At 36.9% G+C, this 17,884-nt stretch overlaps 1 protein-coding gene across 2 annotated transcripts in view; it reads right to left on the bottom strand.

The window, feature by feature from the left end:
* Positions 1-284: 284 nt before the first annotated feature.
* The window catches only part of LOC107857659 (protein LSD1), a 33,059-nt gene continuing 15,459 nt past the window's right edge, over positions 285-17,884 (bottom strand). For both annotated transcript variants that reach the window (XM_016702514.2, XM_016702513.2), the window contains exons 3-7: positions 14,105-14,215; positions 9,050-9,162; positions 972-1,052; positions 811-882; positions 285-688 (exon numbers count right to left, since the gene is read on the bottom strand). In XM_016702514.2, the coding sequence (XP_016558000.1) occupies positions 650-688; positions 811-882; positions 972-1,052; positions 9,050-9,162; positions 14,105-14,215 (416 nt within the window). In that variant the 3' untranslated portion in view covers positions 285-649. The remainder of the gene's footprint in view (positions 689-810; positions 883-971; positions 1,053-9,049; positions 9,163-14,104; positions 14,216-17,884) is intronic.

Below are 17,884 nucleotides of genomic sequence, written 5' to 3' on the forward strand. Positions count from 1 at the left end.
GTGAAAAAGTGAAAACTAAATAAGTTTTCACTTGTTTGAAACTCTTATGGTCAAATACCGTTTTTGGAATAAAGTAAAAATAAATTCCTGAAAAAAGGTAAAAAATTCTCATCTCAAAGACATTCTCAAAAGTTGTCCTAAGAGCAGTAACGTCAATGGAATTCTTATGGCCAAACACCAGTTTTGGAATAAAGTGAAAAAATTCCTGAGAAAAGTTAAAATTCTTATCTCCAAGACGTCATATTTTCAAAAGTTGTCCTAAGAGCAGTAACGTCAAGATCACATACACCAAATTGATTAAATTTTATTAACATCAGGACAAATGGTACAAATCAACACTCTGTAATTCGATCATCGGGCATATTCACACCACAGAATTTAATTTGACAACATTTACCGACTCCAGAAAATCATACCTTTCTGAAGCCTAAATCTTCAATCACTTTGGCATTGTTACCACAGATGGTCATTGGTACAGTTCTTCAATCTATAAAGCTTTGATACTAGGACTAATAGTACCATATCTATATAGCACCACATCTATACTCATTGATCCAGCGGAAGCAAACAAAAACCTTACTCCCTTCAAGTAGGTGCATTTCAGACATAGGAATCTTAATACTTCTGCTATTGCATTTCACAGATAATCCTAAGTCGTCGTTGTCACACCAACAACAACATTGCTCACCTAGCACATGTAAGATTGTGTATCAGAAATATTTAACCACTAATGAAGCACAAGAAAAAATGAATCAAAGGTGAGCAGTAATAGACAACAATGAAACAGAGGTTGAAATTAGAGAAACAGACCAACTTGCCACTTTCATCTAAAGACATAGGATTCTGGACGACCACGGTTTGATTCTGTGAACGGGCTGTAGCCTATACAAGACAATGTTTTAGAAGTGAATCCTGGTAGGCCAATCACAAGCTGCAAATGGTTAGTAAGGCGCAGCAGATTAAGAACTCACTGTTGAAGAAGAGGGTCCAGCGGAGGATGTCACACCACCATTAGAGGTGTGCATAGGAACTGGGACTCTTCCATCTACGGCCTGTATGGTGATACATAGACACATTAAAACTGAAAAAGAATAATCACAACAGAATGTGAATGGTAATAGCATAAGTGATGAATTAGTAACTGAAACCAAACCCATTTCTAACACAGCTGAGCAAAGCAAGGAGAATTAGACGAGTAAGGCGTTTGCAGAGAATAGTTTCCTGTGAGTCTGTGACATAACCTCTGAACTTATGTGAAGAGAAACACCAAATCAATCAGCAGATATACTTTCTCTTGTTCTGCAATAACTGGTAACCATACCTGGAAATTATGGGTCTCTAACAGCAAACATGATTTCTTTCAAACATAACTTCAATAAAGACCACACTTTGACGGTGAAACCACTTCCCACCTTTCTTTATGCAAGACCGCAACATGTGTCATAAAATGTAGTTAATTCCTTGGTTGGTCACTCAACTTATGAGATTATCTTAATGAAGTCATTTTTTTTACAACTTATGAGATTATCTTAATAAAGTCATTTTTTAAGGACAATAAAGTCACCTATCTTTATGTGAACATAACTTCAATAAAAACCGCACTTTGACAGTGAAACCACTTCCCACCTTTTTTATGCAAGACCTCAATATGTCATAAAATGGTGTTAATTTCTTGGATGGTCACTCAACTTAAAATGACTTTAATAGGACATTCTTAAAAGTTGAGAGACCATTCAAGGAATACACTTTCATAAAATGTCAACCATGAGGTCTCAAGTTCAAATCCAAGCGGAAGAGTAAAACACACTATTTCTTTCCATCTGCCCAAGCCTCAATAAATGCAGTTACTTGATACTTGTGTCACAACCCGAGCGGGGGCTCTGGCCGTGACAGAATGGTATCAAAGCCGCTCCTGTGTCAGCCCTGTCAATGAGGGCCAGAGTTCAAACTGAGTGTAGGCAAATCCCGGTGAGGCGGGGCAAACCTCAGTCCTGAGTCTAGGCAAATCCCATTCGGTGGGGCAAACCTCAGCGAGGACGTTGAGTCCATAAGAGGCGGCGTATATGAAATCCCCAACTTAGGATAAGGAGTCACACATCGGCAAAACACGGGAGAGATACTGGGTATATAAGTAAGCAAGCCTTACTCCCTAGTGACGCGTTTTAAAGCCGTGTGGGCCTAGGCCCAGAGCGGACAATATCACTAATGGGTTGGGGAGTTATAGGGGTCTCTCGGGCCTTGATGGTTCGGGATAACCGTCACGGCCAGAGCCCCGGCTCGGGTCATGACAACTTGTCAGTGGGAGTTAGCAAGTTTCCTGTGGGATAGGTCGACGTGCATGCAAGCTAGCCCCGACACCAACTAAACTATACTCAGATCTTTTAGATAATATATTGCAGAGTGTAGGGGCAAAAACACACCTAAACTATTTCCTTTTTTTTAGTATCATAATTGAACTATTGGGAGTGAGTTTCCTACCTAAACTATTATCCAATGATTAATGGAACACACCTCAACAAATATTTAATGGTGTGCGTACAACACTTTTTTTTTTTTTAAATTCTGCCACGTGGCACTCCGCATGGAAAAATAAGTCCATCCTGACAAAAGATAAATTATAATTATATTAAAAGTTAAAAGGTTAAAAATTAACACCACGTAAAATAATTTACAGTGTGTCGCATCCAATATCTTCTTCTCCACCTTCTCAACAGAAGTCTCATCTCAGTCGTGGCGTAACATCTCTGACTTATTTTCCACTAATTAGGTACAATTTCATCGTGGTTTCAAAAACTTTACTTTTCACTATATATGTGTCAACTAATAAAGCCATAATATGTGCCATGTGGATGGAGATTTTATGGCCAAACATGTCTAAAAGCGTTTGCAGACAAACATTTGGTCTAGTCCGCGTCTAGGTGTGTTTCGCTAACTATTGAGTGATACACTGGATAAATTACTGAATCTCCACTATGAGCTTCTCAGTTCTAACCAATGGCTCACCAGCAGGGTTCTTAGGGGCACAAAGGGTCTTAACCAAGGTGATCTCCTATGTCACCTGTCTTGTTTTTATTAGCAATGGAAGCTCTCAATAGCATGGTCAAAACAGCAAACAGAAATGGCTGGCTAAGAGGCTTCAATGTTTCTAGAGAAGGGATAGCCTAGAGGTAACTCATCTACTGTATGCAGATAATACTCTCATTTTTTGTGATGTAGATGAAGAACAGCTCCAGATCCTGAAGGTGATACTGGTCGTTTTGAAGGGATTTTCAGGCTACACATCAACTGGAGCTTTATGTATCCTATCAATGAGGTCACAGACTTGGGAATCCTTGAATACAATTTTGGGAGGTGAAATTGATAGCCTACCAACAGTCTCTTTGTGTATGCCTTTAGGTGATAAATCAAAATCTGATGAAATTTGGGATAGTGTGATTGAAAAATGTGAGAAGAAACAGGCAATGTGGAAAAAGCAATACTTGTCACTAGGTGGTATATTAACTCTTACCAATTCGATGCTTGATTCCCTGACAACTTATATGATGTCCCAATTCCCTATTCGAGCTGGAATCGTTAGTAGGCTGGAGAGAATAAAAAGGGCAGCCCGGTGCACTAAAGCTACTACTATGCGCGGTGTCCGGGGAAGGGCCCCACCACAAGGGTGTATCGTACGCAGCTTTACCTTGCATTTCTGCCAGAGGCTGTTTCTAAGGCTTAAACCCGTAACCTCTTGGTCACATGGCAACAACTTTACCAGTTACTCCAAGGCTCCCCTTCTGTAGGTTGGAGAGAATAAGGAAGAATTTTTTGTGGCAAGGGAACAAAAACTGGAAAGGTTACAACTTGGTCAAGAGGAAGTATATGATTATTGACAAAATGTTTGGGGGGTTGGGAAGAACGTATTTGGAGAACCATAGCAAGGCACTTAGAAGAAATGGCTATGGAAGTATGTTAATGACAAACAAACCTTGTGGGGGAGAGTTATAGAATCCAAGTATGAGGAGGAAGATAGGTGGATGACTAAGTAAGTGACAACTCCATAGGAGTCCAATTATATAAATCCATAAGAAGTTTCTCGACTGAACTCGAGAATTATATATACTACAATCAAGGTCAACAAGGGGATGAAAAGTAGCTTTTCGCCAGATGTGTGGCATGAAGAACGTAACTTGGAAACCCTATTCCCAGATATCTATTCTTTATTACATACCAACAAAGGACTATAGCAAAGCTATGGACTCCAGTAGGGTGGAGATTTAACGTTAGAAGGCAACCTAATGATTGGGAAATACAGAGAATGGCAGATTTCATCAACAAAATTAAGCAGTTTAGTGGGCTGAAAGCAGGTGATGATGAATTGTGGTGGCAGGATGGTGAGAAAGGTTCTTTCAGGTGAATAGAGCTTACACGAGATTGAATAGACCCAACCAGCATCCTAGAAGCTGGGCTTAGAAGAACATCTGGAAAACCAAAATTCCATATGAAGTGGCGTGCTCTATATGGCTTCTGGCAAAAGAGATGGTGCTAACTCAGGAAAATCTAATGAAGAGAGGGATAACCTAACTAGGTGCTTCTTGCGTGGTGAGCAAGAAGAGAGTGTCACACTTGTTCCTCCATAGTAAGATCACTGGACAACTATGGAGATTGTTTCTAAACCTCAGAGTTACAGCAAGGTGCATGCCTAGGAAGATTACAGGGGCCTTAAGCTGGGAGCAGGCAAGGAGGCTAACCAAGAGCAGAGGAAGATAAAGGATAGTCCCAGCATGCATTTGGTGGACTATTTGAAAGGAGAGGAACTCTAGGTGTTTTGAGAATATAGAAAACAGTATTCAGCAGATCAAGCTCAACTACATCTTGCTACTGTGTTTATAACCAGATATTTACTAATGATTTTGTCTCTATTATTGATGTTTTAGGGTAATTATAGACATAGGATCATAGGAGCATAGTTGTAAGATGCACTTATGTAAAGTTCAGCAACTCTTGTAAGAATCTCTTCATAGTATATACATACACGATGTCACCAGTTTCAAAAAAAAATCACTCTCAATGGTTTAGGTGTGACTTTGTGATACAAGTACGACTACGAGGATGGACGTGTGAAAGTGCAATGAACTCGAGGCTTGGAGTGTGCAAGAAAAATGCAAAAGAGAGCCTAAAACACACACCAAAACCGAACCTACACTACACTCCATGGGCAGCATTTTGAGGCTTTTCATTAAAGGGTCTTTTGGTCATTTTGTATTCTATTTGTAACCTAGTATAAATAGAACATTGTAGGTCATTTTGTCTTAGATTATTCATGATATTGTGAGTGTATAACACTTTGGAACACAAGCCCTCTCTCCTTGAGGCACAAACCCGAAATTAGGTCAAGAGGAGTGTGGAATCACTCTTGTTGGATTCTTGCTTAGAACGTTGGGTGCTAGAGGAGGTTGAGTTGTCTCTCTTGTGTCCACTAAAGAGATAGGTATTTGTTGAGTGTACTGTTAAGGGTCCAAGTGTGGAATAAGCTCTTGGGTTCTTAAGATTATACCTTCACTTTGTCTATCTATCTATCCCTTTATTTCATTGTTATTGTGTAGTTTGGTATTGTTGTTATTGTAACTGTTTGGTTGTTGTTGTTTCACATTGTTATTGTTCTTCTTGTTCATCATCTTATTGTTGGTTTAACTTAGTTTGGGTTGGCTTAAAATAGGTGTTGAACACCTTGAATATTGTCATTCTTGTATTGTATTCTTAAAGCCGAGTGTGGTCTCCAATCGATCCTAGGATCCTTGTGATTTGTGGACTGTTTGGGGTGTGTTTTGTGTCTTCCATTGTTTTCTTGTATCATTTGGTATCAGAGCATGGCTTGATTTTGTTCCCAAAAAAAACACAGTATCATGATACAAGAAGTTTGTTTGGTCCTAGGATCCTAACAAGTTTGTTTGTTTGTTTTTGTTATTGTCTTTCTTAGGTCCCATGGATGACGGTACTTTCAAGACTGCCCTTGAAGATGTCCACCGAAACCTTGAAAGACTATGTCACATACATGACTCCCCGAATCCAAAACCATTAATCCAACCTCCACTTGACCAAGGAACAATGGCCCTTCTTGAAACTATCCTCCGTGACTGTGAAAGACGAGAAAGGGAGTGGATGCCATACAAACCACTATATCAAAGGCTCCCTTGTGATGAGAAATTGTCAAAGGTACAAGCGGGCTGCCATGACACACATCAAAGTGAAGACCGTAACTCATGCGAGTTACAAGGTAAAAATGTTAATCCCCACACTCCTACAAACTTGGAATATTGTGATGTGACTAGTAGTAGCCAAATGAGAGTGGTTTCGGGTTTGCATAGAGTAGAAGTGCATGGGTCTTCCTTTTGTGATACTCTTGGTATTGTCAGGATGCATGACAACTAAGTTTTTGTTGTAAGTAAGCAAGCACTAATTGATCCTTTAGATGACAAAATTAATTCTTCTCGTAAGAATGATTTATGTCTATCTAGTGCTAGCACTTGTGACTTGAATAAGGTTCCATTGCCGTGTACTAAGAGTATTCACACACTAGTTGACCCTTTTGAAAACCAAGGTGAGTCTAAATTGGTATGTGAGTTGCCAACAACTAGTGAGGATGTGAAAAATGATCAATCGGGTGACGATGACCTTGACGTGCTTGAATGTCTAGACAATCCGATTAGTGTTTGTTCTTGTGAAGTTGGTTTTGATTGTACTCCCTTTGCTGTCCATGATGGTTTATGTCTATTTAGGACTACTCTCTTGAAATAGAAAGTGTTGCATGCCTAGAAATGCTATCTACTCCTTCGTGTGTTTCCTATGTTGAGCTTGCTAATCAATGAACTTGAAATTAGTAAGTACTTGCATGAGGACACCCTACTTCTTCGGAGGTAGCAGTATGGACTGCGTACATCTTACCCTCCCCAGACCCCACTTTGTGGGAACACACTGGGTTTGTTGTTATTGTTGCATGAGGACACCATAGTTGGAGTTGACTCGTGTGACACCTTTCCCTACCCTCTTTGTGCTCGTGATATTTTCTATCGTTATATAGAGGGTATGTCTAATTTTGAGGGTGGCACCTTAGGGGAAAGTAAGTATGACCGAAAACCATGGCCATGGCTACTTCTCCCATTTGATCCTGGTACCATCTTGGGGGGGAAAGGATTACGCTCGACCTATTTTTCTTTTGTCTTGATGCTTGCCCGAGCCAACTCCTTTGTTGCATTTGTACTAATCTTTTCATGATTAAAACAAAGGACCCGTGGCTAAACTTTAAGTTTGTTCCGCCTCGGCATGGCATGTTGATGTGTTATTTTTGCTAACCCTAACCCCTCATGTCATGAGGATGTGTGCTTGTTTATCTTCTCTTGATTTTGCAAGGTACGGATTCGAGCTCGAATCCTTTTCAAGATGGGGAGGATGATACAAGTACGACCATGAGGATGGACGTGTGAAAGTACAATGAACCCAAGGCTTGGAGTGTGCAAGAAAAATGCAAAAGAGGGCCTAAAACACACACCAAAACCGAACCTAGACTACACTCCATGGGCGATATTTTGAGGCTTTTCATTAAAGGGTCTTTCGGTCATTTTGTATTCTATTTGTAACCTAGTATAAATAGAATATTGTAGGTCATTTTGTCTTAGATTATTCATGATATTATGAGTGTATTAACACTTTGGAACACAAGTCCTCTCTCCTTGAGGCACAAACCCGAAATTAGGTCAAGAGGAGTGTGGAATCACTCTTGTTGGATTCTTGCTTGGAACGTTGGGTGCTAGAGGAGGTTGAGGTCTCTCTTGTGTCCACCGAAGACATAGGTATTTGTTGAGTGTACTCTTAAGGGTCCAAGTGTGGAATAAGCTCTTGGGTTCTTAAGATTATACCTTCACTTTGTCTATCTATCTATCCCTTTGTTTCATTGTAATCGTGTAGTTTGGTATTGTTATTGTAACCGTTTGGTTGTTGTTGTTTCACATTGTTATTGTTCTTCTTGTTCATCATCTTATTGTTGGTTAACTTAGTTTGGGTTGGCTTAAAATAGGTGTTGAACATCTTGAATATTGTCATTCTTGTATTGTATTCTTGAATTCGAGTGTGGTCTCCAATCGGTCCTAGGATCCTTGTGATTTGTGGACTGTTTTGGGGTGTGTTTTGTGTCTTCAATTGTTTTCCTGTATCACTTTGACCCCTCACTCTATTTTATACCTTTCAAATGGCCCTCTTTTGCTTCAAGCAGGGTTTATGATAAGGAAGCCTGATCACTCGATTTTATTTTTAACTACTGTAAGTTGAAGACAATGTTGAAGTTGTGTAAGACCCTAACACAAATGAGAATCCAGTTCGCCTATAGGGCACGTTTTTCTTGAAGGATCAACCACCACAAGATGCTACGTGATTAGTGATAGGTGGCAATACATTCTGATCATTTTGAGTAGACCAACAAGATAGCTACTCATCAAAGCCGAATTCCTCCCTCCTGGTGGGAGATTTTATATTGGAATATCCTTGTGAAAAAGATTCTATATCAAAAAAAGATTACCTATTGTATGTTTAGAGATTTTCTTCTAGATTTCTGAGTAAATTTACATTTACTTTCATATTTATCTTTTAGATAGATGCCTTTAGATTTTTACAGACTTGGTTTTATCCCCTAATGTTATCACTTTTCTAATTTGATTTTATTCTTAATCTTTTGGTTAGAGTTTTGTAAGTAAAAAATAAATTGTCTCTAGAGTTCTGACTTGTCCTCATCTTTTCATATGTAAATAGGACTATTATTTTTTTGGAGACACTTCAAAAATACGTGAAAGTTTGATTAGGATATAACAGGTATCTTATTCCCTTTCTACTTACTCGATTCTTCCTTCTGTTTCCTTCTGCCCCGCTTTCTATCTCACTTCTTTATTTCTCTCTATTCTCTCACTTATTCTCTCTCTTTTCTCGCTCAGGTACACTAAAACATGCATACAGAAACATTAATCCATCAAAAAACATTTCACCAAAGAATTAAAAAACCAAAAAAAGGACTGATTCTCACACTAATGTGTGTGATACAGTGGCATATGGCACATTTAACTGATGGAGCTCCGCACGGATACATCAGCATAGTACGACAGTTCCCACAGTTGACATGAGCAAATTGGTTAGGACCTGATGATCAAGAGAAAATTAAAATTAGCAACGGAAGTGCATAAAACCAAAACAAAGAAATATAGGAAAATGAAGATACAGAGACGAAAACCTCGAGCAGAAACGCACAACTAATGTAGCTCGGCTAAATCCTGTTATTCTAGTACATGATATGAATAGCTAAATTTTAAGTGCTAGTCACCTATCAATTCAACAAAACCACTACTTACATTTTAATAAAAATTCTTCACAAATTTATCCAACAAAAAGAAAGGTTCTTCACACAACAACTAATAGTAGTACAACAACATATCTAGTGAAATCCCACAAGTGAGGTCTGGTGAGGGTAGAGTGTACGCAGACTTTACCACTACCTTGTTAAGGTAGAGAGTTTGTTTCTGAAAAACCCTCGGCTCAAGTGCAACAAATCCAGGTACAAAGAAGAAGGAAATAGTGAAGAAAATATAAAAACTAACAAGGAAACAGTGCAAAGCCTACCAAAAGAAAACAATAACAACAACAATATAGTGTGATAAATGGAACACAAACACAATCAACAACAGTCTATTGATAGACATCACAGGCAGGGACAAGAATACTTTAATTTAAGACCACAAGATTCGAGGGTCTTCTTTACTTTCTTAAACTCCATGCCAAGTCAAAACCTGACGAAGAAATTGAAACTAGGGAAGTAATAGATTTTATATCCTATAATTGTTTTCGGGGAGACATGTACATCTTATAGATCTTCATTTCCTACTATTTTAAAATTTTTACAAGAGAATATATAGAACAATAATGTTACATGGGAGTGATGCTGGGCAGCTAAAGTCCAAAACATCTACAAAATGAGTCATAAAATGACCAAATTCACGAAAAGTTTCAAGTAGCATACATTGAGGATAAAATAAAAGGTGTGTTTAAATGGTTTGACCATGTCTTATGTCAATCGCCAGATGCACAAAACTGTAGTAAGTGAAGGTGTTAAATTATAACTTAATATAAGGGAGAATCCCTTTTTTCTTCGGCCTCACAGGTCCTAATGAGAATTTCATACGTAAAATAACAGGTGGCTACTGCAGTTTGACTTTCCATTACATTGCCCTCATTTAATTGAATATCATTCCCAAATGGAACATTATAATTGGTCTGTTCGTGTGTTGTGTAGCTTTTTAAGGATTTTTTTTGCCGTGGGCCCAACGTTCATCGCTTGAAGGTAATTCTTACTTGAATTGTCTTATACTACTCCCATTTCATATTATTTGGCCCCTATTGATTTGGCATATTCTTTTTTATAAAATTTTAATTCAAGGTGTATTTTACTTAATTAATCGTATCAATGATGTTTTGGAAATAGAAATTTGTCCACTACTAATTTTATATAGTTATTTAATAATAAGGATAATATGAAAAAAATATTAAAACTCTCTTAATTTACTTAAATAGACAAGTAAAATAAAATATTTATTTTTAGTTTAGGGGCCAAGAAAAAAGAAATAGAGATATTTTTGTAATAAGCTAACTTTTATCCATGGATTTTGAAAGTAGTTTTTAAAAATTTATCTTCAAATATCTATTAGGGCATAAAATTTGATCAAATTTTGTAAAATCTAATCTTCAAATTCATTCATAATAGCTTTGAAAAATCTCAAGTTAAATGCATGTCCAAGCACATCCAAATTCATTCATAAAATTTTATTTCTTATCAAAGTTAAATGCATGTTCAAACGCATCTTCAAATTTCAAAACTCACAATTTTAAAAACTCAAATTTTAAAATCTTAATAAATAGAATTACATGCTAAAAATTCTCAAAAATAGAAAATATTTTTCAATTTATGATCTTCACCGAGTTGTAATTATTGTATTTGATCATTTAAGTTTATAGAATATTGAATCACTTCAGTCTCTTGGGGTCTTTCGGAAGCAATCGCTTTACCTCGACGGCCTAGGGATAAGATTTACATACCTTTGCTCTCTCCAAATTTCGCTAGTTAAATCACATTGAGTATATTGACGTTAAATCACTTGCATACTTTGGTATTATTTAATTTTACTTCGCCATAAATGAATGTTTCTTTAAAATATCACCCAATTTCATAACGAAGAACTTTAATAATTATGAAAACTTATATATGATTAACCTTTAAATTAATGATGTAATAGAAAAATATAATACAAATTATACTAGTTCAATAATAATTAGATATTACTTTTTCTATCTTGAATTTGGCACGGGCCTCCTAGAACTAGTAGGACAAGCTAGACCTAAAATCACTTTGAAGAAAGTTGTCTCAAAGATTCTACTATCTCTTGGGATCCATGCAAAGTGAAAGATAGGGCACAAATAGAAGAAAAGTTTTATAGGCGATACCTATTAGTTGAGAATATGTTTAGCCATGTTAGCACTTTTACATGCCCTATGTTTTTTGGGGGTTGTTTAGCCTTTCAAATATTTATACGTCGCTAGAAAATGTAATGAACTTCTATACCTTTTACTTTATTTTTATTACTCCCTCCGTTTCAGAAAAAAATGACTTGTTTTGACTTGGCACGGAGTTTAAGAAAATAAGAAAGACTTGAATCTTATGGTCTTAAATTAATGCCAAATGTACTAAAATACCCTTTAATCATATGTTCTTAAACACGCTACATGGAAAGTCGAAATTCAAGTGTTGCCAAAAAAAGAAAAGGGTCATTTTTTTTAAGATGCACAATGTGTGGACTTACCAGAGGGGATAGAGTCAGGAATGAGACCGTCCGGGAGAAGTTAGGAGTGGCTTCGTTGGAGGATAAGATGCGCGAAGGAAGGTTGACATGGTTTGGGCATGTGATGAGAAGGGGCACGGATGCCCCAATTCGTAGGTGTGAGAGGTTAGCGTTAGATGGCTTCAAGAGAAGGAGAGGTAGGCCATAGAAGTACAGGAGGGAAGTGATTACACATGATATGGAGCAGCTTCTGCTTACTGAGGACATGACCCTAGATAGGAAGGTGTGGAGGTTGTGGATAAGGATAGAAGGCTAGGTTGTGTGCGTGGATTTAGTAAGTAGTTAGAAGAGCTCAGGTTGAGTCGGGCTAGTAACCCTAGGATTGGGTCCAGAGATAGGAGCCCGATCAGGCAGGCTTAGGTCTCTTTTTACTATTGCACTTATTTATTTTATTTCTTATTGCTCTGAGTTCTATTTTTATTGTGTCTTATTCCTTTTCATGTTATGACATCCATCTTGCTTCTTATTTAATTACGCTTTGGTCTACTTTTCTCTATATTGAGCCGGGGGTCTATCGGAAACAGCCTCTCTACTTCTCTGGAGGTAGCGGTATGGACTGCGTACATTCTACCCTCCCCAAACCCCACTTGGTGGGAATACACTGGGTTTGTTGTTGTTGTTGTTGTTGTCATTCTTTTTTAAACAAAATAAAAAGAAAAATATGTCATTCTTTTTGGGACGGAGGGAGTATTATTATTATTATATTTATTTTGGATAATATTGGCAGGAGATGAGTTTACATGTTCATATAGCCCCCCTCAACTTGTTTAGGACTGAAGTATAATTATTGTAGTTGTTGTAAAGAAAAATTATGCAAAATCCACAAGAGAAAAAAAACAAGGGGAGGAACTGCTGAAAGAAAGGAGTTCGGTGTTAGAAACTTTGGCAAATGCCAACTTGTAGGAAAATGCTTACAAAGATTTGGTAGATACAAGTACAGCATGTAAATCTGTAGTAACAGCTATTGGGCAGAAGATGGAGGACTGTGGACTTCAAGTAAAATAACCCCCAGCATGAAGTGCACGGAAGCATATCCGAGAATACTGAGAAGTCAATATTTCAATGCACCCATTGTACGTTTTTATCTTTATCAGCATCAAATATAAGTTTATTTTATGTAGCATATCCAATTAACTAGTTTCCAATAAACTGACAATTTAACATATGAAATAAATCTTAGATCATGTAGTATACCCACTTAACTAGTCGTCGATAAACTAATATACATAGGATCGTTTAGTTCTTGTACTAGAACAAAAAAGGCTCATTTTATTCACATACTAATAATGTTAGGATTATCATGCATGCATAGTTTATTCCGTCAATAATGAAAGAGTGATTTTTATGTGGTGAATAATAAAGAAGGGATTTTTAGGCAGTGAAAAATAATATAGTAATTTGTATATATTGAACAATAATACATTGAATGTTATGTAGGGAGAACTTACTTTAAGGGCGTGTCTGTCTTTAAGCAATTTTATTCTCGTATTGCTAATACAAATACTTTTTCCATATTCTATCCTATGAAAAACACATACTTTTTCCATATCCTATCTTGTGCAAAATAAGCAAAGATTCCTGCATAAATGTTTTTAATCAATAAAATTCCTGCATAACTTAATGCAGATATTATTTAATATTATCAACTAAATAAAGCATTAGTTGTGTGTGACTTAATTTTTTGTAGGGCCAACCAAACATTGAATTAGTTATGTTGGGATAATTTCCTTAACCCCTCCAACCAAAGACTCTACTATTTTATGTTAGATTTTATGCTGAGATATCTTTCCTAATCCCTTAAACCAAACAACGTTGAAGATATGAAAACAGACGTTGTAGAAGAAAAAACATCTGTTGGAAAAAATGAAGGCAGGAAAGCAAAGTCAGAATATATGGAATATTATCCCTGTTATATCCAAATGACATAATGGAACATCGAGATGTTTCGAAGGGATTTTCAATCTAATTCAGCACAGAAGACTTCAATGCATGCAGTCTTTATCTTTTGGTGTCGGTTTGTGGATTTTGTAGGCCCTCTTCATTTCTTTCTTATGAAAGGGCAGCTAATACCTCTTTCTGTACTTTGCAAGTATGTTCTAGATACTAAACGCACAAAATTACTTACCTTATAAAGAGAATTGCTAATCAGACTGTGATTTCTTAATTTCTAAAGAAAAAAATCTCAAATATTGTACCTGGCACAAGGTTCACCGTATGACAGCAAGCGCATCTCACACTCGTTGCCCCACGTGGATGCATCAATAAGGTGCGACAGCCTCCACATATCAGTTGAGCCATTTCCATTCCTGCATAGAGGACAGAATTTAAGAAACATCAGAAGAATGGGTCAGTTGAAGGCATATATAGTGCCGCAAATAGCTGCAAGCTTGTGTCATCTGGGAATGTTGGCAATCAGATGATAAAAGCTCCGCGCCGTGATAATCGAATCAGTTTTTTTCTCCTTTTAGGATTTGTTGGGTGAAGACAGTGCTCCAAAGACAATGATTGTTACCCATCCAATGGTATTGTAAGGAATTGCTTGATTGTTGGAAAAAGAGAAGAAAAGATCACTGGTTAGTGATAATTTTCTCCTATTCCAGTCAACAGGGATTTTCTCCAATTCCAGTCAACAGGGATGGCTTGAGTGTTTGAGATATATGAGCAACAACCTAAAAAGTCTTGGTCCAAATTCTAGCTACAACAATTGGTAGAGTCTAAGTAAGCAAGCAAGATCATCCGGCAGTTGTGCTTATGGATTATAGTCTTATAACATGCTGCCTGATAGATCAAATTGAGGTGCACTCGAACTAGATCAGATTTCATCACCATAAAATTTGAAAAAAGAAAAACTCCCACTTCAAACTTTATTACAGGGAAGTACTGGCAATAATAAGTGTTGAAAAAGAGATCTTATAACGAAAAAGTTCAACCGCCACATTTTTCTCAACCTTGGTTTTTAAAAACATGCAATAAAATTATTTTCCTTTCTTGCTTCACTTCACGTCATTTCTCTCAAGAAAGACATTTTTTAACTACTTCCCCAATATTCAAAATGAGCCAAGAGAAAACATGCTCCAGCATAAAATTAACAGAAAGAATGTAATGGAAAATGCATTTGCTGGACCAACAGAGGAAAAGTTATAATGAGGGGGAAAATGAATTATTACAACCTCCCCTCAAATCCTATAGATCCCAATTGTTCATCTCACTAACTAGGTCCCTACAAAAATCGCCAAACAATTGAAACTGAAATGTCAACCTTTACCGGACAAGACTCATGGTTAAATTCACTAAGCCAACCAAAACCAAACCAAATCACACCCCAAGTTTAATAATTATCAATTTTTGGAACATTTCACAATGTGCACCAATGAGATTCAACTTGTGTGCAGTTAGAAGCTAATAGAACAGCCTTTCAACCCACCTATGCCATTAGTAGTTTCTATTTAATGGATGGAAACTACAAAAGCAAAGATGAGGCAATACATTGTATTGTGCTGTGGACTTCATGTTGTTTCCTTGTACAGTCAGAACTCTCTATAACGTCACCTCGTTATAATGGCATTTCTCTATAGCGACCTGATTTTCTCCGAAATCGATTTTTCATGTTATATTTAACTTCTCTAAAACAACATTCTACCTATAATAGCAATGACATTTATTACAGCAGTACACTATTTGTAAAACTAACTCTCTATAATAACATACTAAAATATTATGTAATAATATTTTGTAATAAATATATTATGTACAAAATAAAATACCAAAATATTTAGGTTAATCATCATTAATGACATCCACATAGTAAATTTCAAGTGCGAATATCTAATTTAAATAAAAAATTGTATTTAAATGGTGTATATCAGTTATTTCATCACTTCACAAGAAAAAGGCTACTAATTAAGAGGCCCCGTAAAACTTCGATGATTTTATTTTTGACCCTCCCGCATGCGTAATGTCAATCTTTGACTTGAATTACGATTAGGGGTGTTAAAAGGGTGTTTTGGAAAAGTTTCAGATTTTTCGGAAAGGGTTAGGGACATTTTGGGACCGCGAGGGTCCGCAATAAGGCCGTGTCTGCGATAATGGCATGCCACAGTGATGTTTTAATTTCGTCCAGTTTTGTTTTTTTCACTTGGGGTGAGGGACTTTTGGTCGTTTTACCCGTTGTACGACCTTACAACATAAAATAACTCCATTCCCTTCAATTTTAAAAAATCAAATCATTCTCTCTCAAACTCAAAACCCAAGAACATTCAAGGGTTTTACAGTAAATTCATTATCCGGGCTCCAAACTTCGAATTGACTTCAATTTCTTGTGTATTTCAAGCATGTTTCTCTTCCCTAAACTTGCATTTTACATTGTGGCATTAATTGAATGGATTTTCATATGATTTAAATTGTGAGTTTTGAAATTGGGTTGAGGAATTTTGGTTGTTACTGATTGAATTACTTGTCTCATGTTTTAAATTGATTATTCATGCTTTAAATTGATATTTTTGGGACTGAATTGGTGCATTGTTTAAATGATTGGAATAAGGGACATGGGTTTCCCCAAATTGGATGAATTTTGGCTTAGAATTGACATTAACCTCAACCCACTTTATAATCTTGGTTTTAAATATGGAGACTTGCATGGTTTAACTTGTTTTGAACCCATTGCATTGGATTAAAGGATAAATGGATTATGAATATGGTTTTGGATGGCCTTGGTGGCCTTGATTTTTGATTTTAAATGGAACTTGGGAGTCCAATTTGGTTGTGTGAATTGGTTTGGCATAATTAAATAAGCTTGCAAGCATAATAGTATGACGATACCAAGTGGTAAATGCCTTAATGAATGACTCTTGGGTTATTGGTTGGTTTTATATGCAAATTGTTTTAATTTGGGCTTAAAGAGAGTTGTGTAGCTCACCGTGAAGGTGTAAGTCCAAGGGGAACAAACACTGAAAACCACATTTGCCGACGTTGGGGTTCTATATGACCCTGGTGGCTTTAGTTTTCCCTCGATTTTTCCTCGATTCCTGCGGTTAACATGCAGTGAGAACTTTCAGCAGGGAGAGCTGAACCCATATAGTCCATGGGTGTCTTTAAGATGGATTGATTTACACAAATTAGATTAATTCTTTAAACTCTCATGTACATGACCCTTGTCCCTATCCCGGCATCCTATATTTATATATATATATATATATATGAATGTGTGCATGTGGTTTTGACTGATTTAGACATGACATTACTTTATCACTTTCCCTGAGTTACATCCTAATGCTTATCCCACTGACCGTCCTAAGACACTACATTGTTTCATGATATAGGGTTCAAAGACTTTTTTGTTGCTCCTGTACAGCATTAGGTGGTTGACCACATCTATTGAGTTGTTATGAAATAGTGAGCCTCCATCCTTCGAAAGGCTTTGTCATTTAATTACTCTTTCTTTATTGTCATAGTACTTTTGGATTCTTTTGGTCATAGTCAGGGGCATGTCCCAACTTAATTGATGTTTTGGTTTTAGAGGCACTTGTTGACAAGTGTGGGTTGGATTGTTGGTTTTGGACTCTTAGAACTCAGTTGACTTACTTATTTTTTATTACAATCTTGATTTGTTTCCGCGTTATTACTATTATTGTGCTCTTGAGATTAGGCTAAGGGGGTGGTCTCCGGTCCATGACGAGCTTGAGATACCCGTCGCGGCCAGGCTCGGGGTCGGGGTCGAGGTCGGGTCGTGACACTAATTTTTGCTCTTTTAATACTTATGCTCTTTCTAATTTCGCATACTTTTATTTATAACAGCTAAATTAGATCTGAACGTCAATGCCAGTATACATATATAACAGCACCCCTCTATAGCAGTCGTAAATTTTTCAAACAAACGTTGCCACTATAGAGACTGTACTATTAAACGGTGGATGTTGGTAAACTAGTTGATTTTTAGGGCATAATTATGATTTGATAGTTGATAGTGTGTGGATGAT

This window comes from Capsicum annuum, chromosome 2, assembly GCF_002878395.1.
Source record: "Capsicum annuum cultivar UCD-10X-F1 chromosome 2, UCD10Xv1.1, whole genome shotgun sequence".
Classification (NCBI taxonomy): domain Eukaryota; kingdom Viridiplantae; phylum Streptophyta; class Magnoliopsida; order Solanales; family Solanaceae; genus Capsicum; species Capsicum annuum.